Source organism: Oncorhynchus gorbuscha, linkage group LG08 (genome assembly GCF_021184085.1).
Source record: "Oncorhynchus gorbuscha isolate QuinsamMale2020 ecotype Even-year linkage group LG08, OgorEven_v1.0, whole genome shotgun sequence".
Classification (NCBI taxonomy): domain Eukaryota; kingdom Metazoa; phylum Chordata; class Actinopteri; order Salmoniformes; family Salmonidae; genus Oncorhynchus; species Oncorhynchus gorbuscha.
Genome location: NC_060180.1, coordinates 15,912,947 through 15,924,795, shown reverse-complemented (window position 1 = coordinate 15,924,795; position 11,849 = coordinate 15,912,947). Strand labels below are relative to the sequence as shown.

General features: G+C 43.2%; 1 protein-coding gene across 2 annotated transcripts in view; it reads right to left on the bottom strand.

Moving 5' to 3' along the window:
- LOC124041255 (phosphatidylcholine:ceramide cholinephosphotransferase 1-like) overlaps positions 1-11,849 on the bottom strand; it is a 54,600-nt gene that overhangs the window by 5,226 nt on the left and 37,525 nt on the right. For both annotated transcript variants that reach the window (XM_046358628.1, XM_046358629.1), the window contains exon 2: positions 196-1,071. In XM_046358628.1, coding sequence (XP_046214584.1) covers positions 196-809 — 614 coding nt within the window. In that variant the 5' untranslated portion in view covers positions 810-1,071. The remainder of the gene's footprint in view (positions 1-195; positions 1,072-11,849) is intronic.

Here is an 11,849-nt window from a genome sequence, read left to right as displayed (position 1 = left end):
TTGCTATATCATATGTGATTAGCTCATGTGTTAAACGCATATCCAAGCGTGGTGAGATCTGGCAGACGTTTGCAATTTATTCAGCCTGTAATGTAGCCATTGGGTATCCCAGAAAAATAAGTTCAAAGTTGAAGGTTACAATTTAAAAAGGTAAATACTGCCCCATCTATTCTTATCACACTACTGTTGTCTCACCTGTACTTGAGCAGGGTCCACTGCAGCAGCCACAGACTCACCAGCAGCATGCCATTGATCTCGCAGATAGAGAAGGCCCACTCCACCCGGTCAAAAATGTCAAAGAACTTATCGGGCAACGGTGGGGTATGCTCCTTGGCCGGCACCCTCTCATGGACCACCGAGATGACCACAGTGGTAGTGACAAAGCAGCAGACTGCGTAGAGGAACGCTACGCCTGTCTTGCCCCACTCCTGGGGGAACCCAGAGCGTTCAGGCTCCAACATGGGGATGGGGATTTGGACCATCTCCTTCCGGAAGCCATTAAGCCCCAGCGAACCTTTCCGCAGGGGCTTGGCAGTGCCGTTGGGCAGCCTCCCATGGCCATTGGCGTGGCCGTTTTTTTGGTGCTCCTCAATGTGATGCTCGATCCGTAGGGTCTCCAGCCGTTCCAAGAGCTGCCGCCCATTGTCTGATGAGACCAGTGAGAGGGGCGGGGTCAGGAAGTCATCCGGGGTGAGCCGCAGCAGGACGGGGCCATCCGCCTGCTGGAGGGAGTCGCCGTACTCCTGCATCCCCTCCTCGCTCAGCCAATGGGACACCTCCTCCGCCGACCACTGCCCCACCTTCTTCATCTGGGCCAATGGGGAACGGGGGAAGGGGCCAGGGGGGGCCCGAGGACAGAGAGGGAAAGGCTGCAGGAGATATGGCAGTCTATGGAGTAGTAAATCGTCCCCAGCTGTGGCTCATGGCGCTTCAGGAGCATTGGATGGGAACACCCGGAGGACCCAGTCTCAGACTTAGCAGAGTATGGAAGGTAGCTAGTAGCCAGCTGCTTTAGCCTGCTTTGTGCTTCTTCACCTCATTACTTCAATGGGGTTCCCGTATGCCTCTTTCCTGGGAAAGGAGAGAAAAAGGGTTGAGACTTGAGATTCAACCTAGAGCAGACAGTGACCAATCGTTGAATTATAGAAAAGGATAATTAGCTTGTAACATGGCCTTTAGTACCACAGGTAGCTCACTGAAATCAACACCGAAACCAGTTAAGCTCTATTTCCTTCAGATGAACACATGCTATCAATGACACACATCATTCAAAAGCTATTTTTACGACAGCAACACTCATAGGAACAACCCAATAGAAGCATGTTTCCATCTTTGATCTCTACAGTAGACAATCCTTTCAAAGGACACACATCCTGTGGCTTTAGCCTTTTTATGTACCAAGCCACTGAGAAATATCTATGATTGTACCTGACAGCCATTTACCAGTAAACCCACAAGAGACAATGACATTGAGATCCCATTGTAAACTGTCAACATACTGTATATTACAGCCCTAAAAAAAAGGTAAATATTGCTGGTTAGGAATCTCCCTACAGTTTGATACAGTATATTGATTTATCAAAGACTTTGATAAGCAGACGTGACAGGACTTACTTCAGTATCTCCTAAAACTAACCTAAGTCAGTCATATTTTAGACAGTTACCACCTAAAACCACTGAACAAATTACAGACCAAGCAATATGATTGCTACTGCTGGGCAACCCAGCCCCCAAAGTGATTCTTATAACCTGTGTGCTAGGATTTCCTGTGTTGTTTTAGGAATCCTGCATTCTCCCTCTAACATGCTGACTACACCGCTGCGCAAAATAAATGTACAAATACATGTTATTCAATCATTGCGCCAACGAGCGTCTGCATTGCCAATTGCTAAAATAGAAGAAGTCTGTTTTATTTGTGATGCTGAACAAGTCCTGTCTATCCCATCTCCTCATTGGTTATAGAAGCATATACACAAGTGCCATCTCCTCATTGGTTATACCCACGTGGGTGATTGAAAGATAAACTGAGGTCGGTCGGGATAATACACCTTATTATGAAAGTTAATGCCAATTGCCATATAAAGTTCAATGAAGAAAAAGCCTGGAAGGAGGAGATGACTAGAAAGTAGAGGTCGACTGATTAATCGGAATGGCCGGTATTTATTTAAACTTTATTTAACTAGGCAAGCCAGTTAAGAACACATTCTTATTTTCAATGACGGCCTAGGAACAGTGGGTTAACTGCCTCGTTCAGGGGAAGAAAGACAGATTTTCACCTTGTCAGCTTGTCAGCTCGGGGGGATCCAATCTTGCAACCTTACAGTTAACTAGTCTACCGCAATAACAACCTGCCTCTCTCTCATTGCACTCCACAAGGAGACTGACTGAATGTTACGCAAATGCAGTAAGCCAAGGTAAGTTGCTAGCTAGCATTAAACTTATCATCTTATAAAAAACAATCAATCATAATCACTAGTTAACTACACATGGTTGATGATATTACTATATATTATCTAGCTTGTCCTGTGTTGCATATAATCTGACTGAGTATACAAGCATACAAGTATCTAAGTATCTGACTGAGCGGTGGTAGGCAGAAGCAGGCGCGTAAACAGTCATTCAAACAGCACTTTTGTGCGTCTTGCCAGCAGCTCTTCGTGTGTCAAGCATTGCGCTGTTTATGACTTCAAACCTATCAACGCCCGAGATGAGGCTGGTGTGACCGAAGTGAAATGGCTGGCTAGTTAGTGCGCGGGCCTTGGGGTGGTTGTTTCCCTTGCTCTCCATGGGTAACGCTGCTTTGATGTGGTGGCTGTTGTCGTTGTGCTGCTGGTTCGAGCCCAGGGAGGAGCGAGGAGAGGGACGGAAGCTATACTGTTACACTGGCAATACTAAAGTGCCTATAAGAACATCCAATAGTCAAAGGTTAATGAAATACAAATAGTATAGAGGGAAATAGTCCTAAAATAACTACAACCTAAAACTTCTTACCTGGGAATATTGAAGACTCATGTTAAAAGGAACCACCAGCTTTCATATGTTCTCATGTTCTGAGCAAGGAACTGAAACATTAGCTTTCTTACATAGCACATGTTGCACTTTTACGTTCTTCTCCTTTGCATTATTTATACCAAATTGAACATGTTTCACTATCTACTTGAGGCTAAATTGATTTGATTGATGTATTATATTAAGTTAAAATAAGTGTTAATTCAGTATTGTTGTAATTGTCATTATTACAAATATTTTTTATTTATTTATTATTATTTTTTTATTTTTTTAATCGTCCGATTAATCGGTATCGGGTTTTTGTCCTCCAATAATCGGTATCGAAAAATCATAAAATCGGTCGATCTCTACTAGAAAGATTCAGTTGACCGTTTTGTGTGGATTAATTGTCAGAGTAGAGGACCTTGTGCATTTCAGATAAAATAACTCAACGTTTATATCCCAGGACAAATTAGCTAGCAACAGCAAGCTAGCTAAAAAGGACAAATTAGCTAGCAACTGCAAGCTAGCTAATTTGCCATAAACGTTTAATGCTTTTCAACAAGAATTAATATAATTGGTTCAGAGTTTTTTTATTTTATTTCAACCTGCGTGTCGTGATCGCGTTTGGTGTGGGGGGACAAAATCCATTTGCGCACGATGGCGGACGCACCCGCGCATCCAGTTTGGGCATGGTGTAACCCCCATTCAGTCTCACTGGGTTGCAGAGGTTCTGTTGTCTTTACATCCTGTAGGTCTGATATCTGATTGGAGGTTAACTCAACAGTAATGCTGTTGAATTGAGATTTTGAATCCAAACAACTGTTATAAAAAGGGTTCTCAGATGCATTGTCTCCCTCCCTTTGATCCTGAACTGCGCTGCGCTGGTGAGATATACCCTCTTTCTTTTGCTCTCCGCCCCTGGGATTCTTGGAGCATGGCCTTTAAGGCTGTGACTTCTCTTTCTCCCTCTGTGATCATGCCCAGAATAAGGCCTTGAAATGCTTTGTAACTTAAGCTTTATGCATTGTATAATGTATTGTTCATTTTTACAATGGTATTAAATATCTGCCTTTGATATAGACAATTCTCAGACCTTTCTATTACTTTTACTGATCGATAGGCATTAATCTTTATGGAGTTAAATAAAAATTAACTAGGCAAGTCCGTTAAGAACAAATTCTTAATTACAATGACGGCCTAGGAACAGCCTTGTTCAGGGGCAGAATGACAGATTTTTACCTTGTCAGCTCGGGGATTTGATCTAGCAACCTTTCGGTTACTGGCCAAATGCTATAACCACTAGGCTACCTGCCGCCCCAAACACTTCTACATTAATATTGCTTGGTTATTTAATAGACTTTGTTAACATATTAATTGCAAAGTCTTATTACGGGTCACATGTGAGTTATGCACATATTGTAAATATTACCCCACTACTCTCGGTTTCCCGTTTTTCCAGCTGTAGCAACCACCACTCAACAGTATGCCTCTATTGCTTTAACTTAAAGCACAACAGCACTCACTTTATCCACTGTAGTGTAAACTGCAACAATCCACATCTGCTGGCTGGGGTGTGTTTATAAACGGTTTTGACAGCAATGGACACAGGGTGTCCCTGCTTATGTTTCAGGGAGTCCATGGTTCAGCTGGAGGCCAAGGCTGTGTTTCTGGAGGCTCAGTGAGGAACTCATAAATCAGCCAGGCTGAGGGTCAGTGCTCAGCACTGGGCCCCACCCTAGTCACAGGGCAAGCAGCCAACAGAACCATTCAACCCTTACCTCAGCCAACCGCCCTACAGACTGGGATACAGGCCTATAGGCACCAGCTGCCTGCTTTCATGAATACAACTGGCAAGGCTTCAACTCTGATGAGACTGATGAGCAAAAAATATAACTTATTTTAACATTCCAACATGTCCATAACAACAGGTTAGCCCACCACCATGAATGACAGATTTGAACAGCTATAAAATGCTCTTTGTAATGGCTGGCTGTACAGTGGGGCAAAAAAGTATTTAGTCAGCCACCAATTGTGCAAGTTCTCCCAGGCCTGTAATTTTCATCATAGGTACACTTCAACTATGACAGACAAAATGAGAAAAAAAAATCCAGAAATCACATTGTAGGATTTTTAATGAATTTATTTGCAAATTATGGTGGAAAATAAGTATTTGGTCAACAACAAAAGTTTCTCTCAATACTTTGTTATAAACCCTTTGTTGGCAATGACAGAGGTCAAACATTTTCTGTAAGTCTTCACAAGGTTTTCACACACTGTTGCTGGTATTTTGGCTCATTCCTCCATGCAGATCTCCTCTAGAGCAGTGATGTTTTGGGGCTGTTGCTGGGCATCACAGACTTTCAACTCACTCCAAAGATTTTATATGGTGTTGAGATCTGGAGACTGGCTAGGCCACTCCAGGACCTTGAAATGCTTCTTATGAAGCCACTCCTTTGTTGCCCTGGCGGTGTGTTTGGGATCATTGTCATGCTGAAAGACATGTACTGGCTTAAGCAGGGGGACACGTTTGGCACTGCAGGATTTGAGTCCCTGGTGGCGTAGTATGTTATTGATGGTAGGCTTTGTTACTTTGGTCCCAGCTCTCTGCAGATCATTCACTAGGTTCCCCCGTGTGGGTCCGGGATTTTTGCTCACCGTTCTTGTGATCATTTTGACCCCACGGGGTGAGATCTTGCGTGGAGCCCCAGATCGAGGGAGATTATCAGTAGTCTTGTATGTCTTCAATTTCCTAATAATTGCTCCCACAGTTGATTTCTTCAAACCAAGCTGCTTACCTATTGGAGATTCAGTCTTCCCAGCCTGATGCAGGTCTACAATTTTGTTTCTGGTGTCCTTTGACAGCTCTTTGGTCTTGGCCATAGTGGAGTTTGGAGTGGGACTGTTTGAGGTTGTGGACAGGTGTCTTTTATACTGATAACAAGTTCAAACAGGTGCCATTAATACAGGTAACGAGTGGAGGACAGAGGAGCCTCTTAAAGAAGTTACAGGTCTGTAAGAGCCAGAAATCTTGCTTGTTTGTAGGTGACCAAATACTTATTTTCCACCATAATTTGCAAATAAATTCATTAAAAATCCTACAATGTGATTTTCTGGATTTTCCTTCCTCATTTTGACTGTCATAGTTGAAGTGTACCTATGATGCAAATTTACAGGCCTCTCTCATCTTTTTAAGTGGGAGAACTTGCACAATTGGTGGCTGACTAAATACTTTGTTGCCCCACTGTATGTAGCAGCCTGTTTTGACTCAGTGTGAGAGGCAATTCACAACAGGAGTGAAGTAGGGGAAAGGGTAACCCACAGAGGAGGAGTGTAAGTGTGTGAGAGAGAGAGAGATTAGAGATTTGCCGTCACCGAGTCAGTTGCGTGCAGTGGACCTTTGCTCCTTGAATTATCTTACAGGGCAGCCAGTGTTATTATTCCACAGCAGACTTTAGCCATGCTGCCGAGGGGAAAACCACAAATGTATTCAACTTGGGGGTACAACTTTGGTTTTAGAAGTGGAGGGACAACATGGTGGATGGTCTGGGGGTCCTCCCTCAGAATGTTTTGGGCATCTAAAGATAATTTCCTGCATTTCTATTTCTGCATTTCAATCTAATATGACCCTTTTGGGGTAACTTTTATTGTAAATAAGAATATAATATGTTTCTAAACACTTCTACATGATTGTGGACGCTACCATGATTATGGATAATCCTGAATAATGATAAGTGAGAAAGTTTGACCCACAAATATCAATACCCCCCACTCCCCACATAAAAAAATTCAAACCACCCGCTATTCAAATCAAATCTAATTTTATTGGTCACATGCGCGCTAGTGGCGTTTCAATCGGAGACGTCACTTGCTCTGAGACCTTGAAATAGTGGTTCCCCTTGCTCTGCAAGTGCAACAGCTTTTGTGGAGCGATGGGTAACGATGCTTCGAGGGTGACTGTTGTCTGTGTGCAGAGCGTCCCTGGTTCGCGCCAGGGTCGGGGGCGAGGGGACGGACATAAAGTGGCATTGTTTAAAGTGACTAGTGATACATTTATTACATCCAATTTTTTATTATTAAAGTGGCTATAGATTTGAGTAAGTATGTTGGCAAAAGCCACTCAATGTTAGTGATGGCTGTTTAACAGTCTGTTGGCCTTGAGATAGAAGCTGTTTTTCAGTCTCTCGGTCCCAGCTTTGATGCACCTGTACTGACCTCGCCTTCTGGATGATAGTGGGGTGAACAGGCAGTGGCTCAGGTGGTTGTTGTCCATGATGATCTTTTTGGCCTTCCTCTAACATCGGGTGGTGTAGGTGTCCTGGAGGGCAGGTAGTTTGCCCCCGGTGATGCCTTCTGGCGCTGTTGCGCCTTCTTCACCACGCTGTCTGTGTGGGTGGACCATTTCAGGTTGTCCGTGATGTGTACGCCGAGGAACTTAAAACTTTCCACCTTCTCCACTACTGTCCCATCGATGTGGATAGGGGGGTTCTCCCTCTGCTGTTTCCTTAAGTCCACGATAATATCCTTCGTTTTGTTGACGTTGAGTGTTAGGTTATTTTCCTGACACCATACTCTGAGGGCCCTCAGCACCTCCCTGTAGGCCGTCTCGTCGTTGTTGGTAATCAAGCCTACCACTTTAGTGTCGTCTGCAAACTTGATGATTGAGTTGAAGGCGTGCATGGCCACGCAGTCATGGGTGAACAGGGAGTACAGGAGAGGGATGAGAACGCACCCTTGTGGGGTCCCAGTGTTTGAGGATCAGCGGGGTGGAGAGGTTTCCTACCCTCACCACCTGGAGGCGTCACGTCAGAAAGTCCAGGACCCAGTTGCACAGGGCGTGGTCGAGACCCAGGGTCTCGAACTTAATGACGAGTTTGGAGGGTACTATGGTGTTAAATGCTGAGCTGCAGTCGATGAATAGCATTCTTACATAGGTATTCCTCTTGTCCAGATGGGTTAGGGCATTGTGCAGTGTGATTGCATCGTCTGTGGACCTATTGGGGCGTTAAGCAATTTGGAATGGGTCTAGGGTGTCAGGGAGGGTGGAGGTGATGTGATCCTTGACTAGTCTCTCAAAGCACTTCATGATGACGGAAGTGAGTGCAATGGGGCAATAGTCGTTTAGCTCAGTTACCTTAGCTTTCTAAGGAATAGGAACAATGGTGGCCATCTTGAAGCATGTGGGAACAGCAGACTGGGATAGGGAATGATTGAATATGTCAGTAAACACACCAGCCAGCTGGTCTGCGCATGCTCTGAGGACGCGGCTAGGGATGCCGTCTGGGCCGGCAGCCTTGTGAGGGTTAACACGTTTAAATGTTTTACGCACATTGGCTGCGGTGAAGGAGAGTCCGCAGGTTTTGGTAGTGGGTCGTGATGGTGGCACTGCATTGTCCTCAAGGCGAGCAAAGAGGTTGTTTAGTTTGTCTGGGTGCAAGATATCTGGGTCCACGACGGGGCTGGTTTTCTTTTTGTAGTCCATGATTGACTGTAGACCCTGCCACATACGTCGTGTCTGAGCCGTTGAATTTCAACTCTACTTTGTCTCTATACTGACGATTAGCTTGTTTGATTGCCTTGCGGAGGGAATAGCTACACTGTTTGTATTCGGTTATGTTTCCGGTCGCCTTGCCCTGATTAAAAGCAGTGGTTCACGTCAGTTTTGCGCGAATGCTGCCATCAATCCACTGTTTCTGGTTGGGGAAGGTTTTAATTGTTGCTGTGGGTACAACATCACCGATGCACTTGCTAATATACTCGCTCACCGAATCTGCGTATACATCAATGTTGTTGTTTGACGCTATCTGGAACATATCCCAGTCCACTTGATCGAAGCAATCTTGAAGCGTTGAATCAGATTGGTCGGACCAGCGTTGAACAGACCTGAGCAGGGTTGTTTCCTGTTTAAGTTTCTGTCTAAAGGCTGAGAGCAACAAAATGGAGTCGTGGTCAGATTTGACAAAAGGAGGGCGAGGGAGGACTTTAGGATCTTAGTTAAACATTCATTATTGGTTTCAGGTGTGTTAGAGCAAGGCCAGAGTGACAACAGTATGTCAGACCCCCAGGGACAGGACTGAGCAGTCCAGCAGCTAGGGATGGCCTAAATAGGTATCTCCCCTGATGTGTGCATTTTTCAATACAAACTCCTTTTGTTGTACAGTATTCCAAAGGCATCCAGACCATATGAAAGATGCACAGAATACCCTTAAAAATCGGTTAATAAATCAAATCTAGTGATACATAACTTGACATTTCTGCCATCCATTGTGACATTGTGGAAGAATAACCAACATTCAAATGAATGGCACTGCATGGGGACAAGAGCTGTAATCAGTGGTGTAAAGTACTTAAGTACTACTTAAGTAGTTTTTGGGGGTATCTGTACTGTACTTATATTTTTAAATGGCTAGTATGACAGGAAAATGCTCCAATTCACACACGTATCAAGAGAACATCCCCGGTCATCCGTACTGCGAACTAAACCCAAATTCTTTGTTTGTAAATTATGTATGTGTTGGAGTATGCCCCAGGTTATCCATAGTTTTTTTTTAAACAAAGTGCTTAAGGGAATTTGAAATGATTTATACTTTTGCTTTCAATACTTAAGTATATTTGAGCAATTACATTTACTTTTGATACTTTAGTATATTTAAAACCAAATACGTTTTACTCTAGTATTTTACTGGGTGACACACTTTTACTTTAGTTATTTTCTATTAAAAAAAAGGTATCTTTACTTTTACTCTCAAGTATGACAATTGGGTACTTTTTCCACCACTGGATGTAGTGGACCCTAGGGGAAGTATACTAAAATATGGGGTAAGGCAGCCTTAAATGTAAGATGCAAACATATGACATAACATGTGAGGATGAGCAAAGCCACCCTTCACCTGAACAAAGGAATAACTAGTTACGAGTTTGCATGGGTTAAAAAATATATATAAATTATTTTTTCCCCCACACAGGTTAAAAAAATAGTTTAGTTCCCCTGAAACCATTTGTTACAGTAAGGATCCCCCCCCCAGACTGGTCTATGGAAACCATGAGAACACCCGTATGAACTGCTTTTCTGTGCGACCAGAGAAAATACACTGCATCAAAGATCATGTCCCTGTGCTTTCTAACTTCACCATGTGTCTGAACTCTCTACCCAAAGGTGTTCAACTGCAGCTGCATGCCGTCTACTGGCAACCATGTTGAGTAAATATTTGCATAGTTCATTCTATGTGGGTTTGTGGGCCAGGTAGTAGACCAAGTGATACAGGTGAGAGAATGGTGATTACGCATTTTATTCACCATCGTTCTCGGAAGGTAACGTTCCGTAATGAGACTACTTTTCTAATAAAGCATTGTCCCAAAGTGTGTGAGTATTTTTTTAAACTTCTATTTAACTTGGCAAGTCAGTTAAGAAAGAAATCTTATTTTCAATGACGGCCTAGGAACAGTGGGTTAACTGCCTTGTTCAGGGCGACAGATTTTTACCTTGTCAGCTCAGGGATTTGATCTTGCAACCTTTCGGTTACAAGTCCAACGCTCTAACCACTAGGCTACCTACCTGTTATAAAGCAAGGCCTAGCATTGTCATGATGAGTAAATACACAGACAACTTTACACAATGTTTACAAGCACTGCATTGACCAACTGGACAAAGTTTATTTAGCAATTTACTGTCTACGGAGAGAGAGTATGTTTACAGGTAGTGGTGGTCAGTTTACTGCTGTTCAAACAACTTCGGAACAGAAGTATCCCGGGAGCAATGAACACAGAACACTTAAATACAACACATTTCGTGTAGTGAACAAAGAGTTGGAAAATAACTTGATAGTTGACTTTGAAGATTCAGGAGTACTTCATGCCACTGTAATTCCAATGGCGAGTTGATATGCCATGTCTATAGTTGTACATAGCTGCAGGAGAGGCATAAAGGAAACCGTAATTTCATCACTCCAACAGCTTGCAAAACATCAGCAATCTAATAGTCCCGTGTAGCTCTGTTGGTATTATAGCAGGGTGCTTGCACTGCCGGGGTTGTGAGTTTGATTCCCACAGGGGTAAATGTATGCACTCACTACTGTAAGTCGCTCTGGATAAGAGTGTCTGCTATATTACTAAAATGTAAAAAAATATGTAGCAAAGTAACTGAACTGCTCATATGGCAGTGCAATTATGTTTACTTAATAGTGTTGTAGCTGATGCTCGGCATTCAGTGACATAACAGCACCTGCTGCCCGACTCATACAAACAGTGAACACCAAACTGTGTTAGAAGAATCATGTATATTCTTACTCAACCATCTGACACAGCTTTGTGTGCACGCTTACAGCTAATATTGAAAAGTCATGGCAGATACATCTAGGGTTGTGATTATTCTAGTATATGTTTTCCATGAAAACACGAAGTAGACCAAACTCTTTGGTCCTTTAAAAACATGCTGTATGTCAAAATGTGTGTGCTATAGCATGGAAAATATATAAATATGACTCTGGATGACAATATGTTTGTTTCCAACATTAGGGCTTCATGCTTTGTTTCCTTGCACAATACTAACAAGTATCGTGATGCTGGTATTGTCCCGGCCCTAGATACATTATATATATGGAAATAACGTGAGCTTTTTAAAATCTAAAATCAAGGATGTTTAGGCCTACAGCCCCTCATAAATGAAACTAGAGGCCAGAAACCAGACTACATGGCAGAACGCTGACATTTCTGATGCTGGAAAAAATTACTTGGATCACAAAATGAAACAAGGACAAGTGGAAAACGCATCAATGATACATAGTCCAACCATACTGCTTCATGCTGTAAATTCTTCCCTTCGAGGTTTGGCCATGGAATGGAAGAGTAACGACATTGGTGGA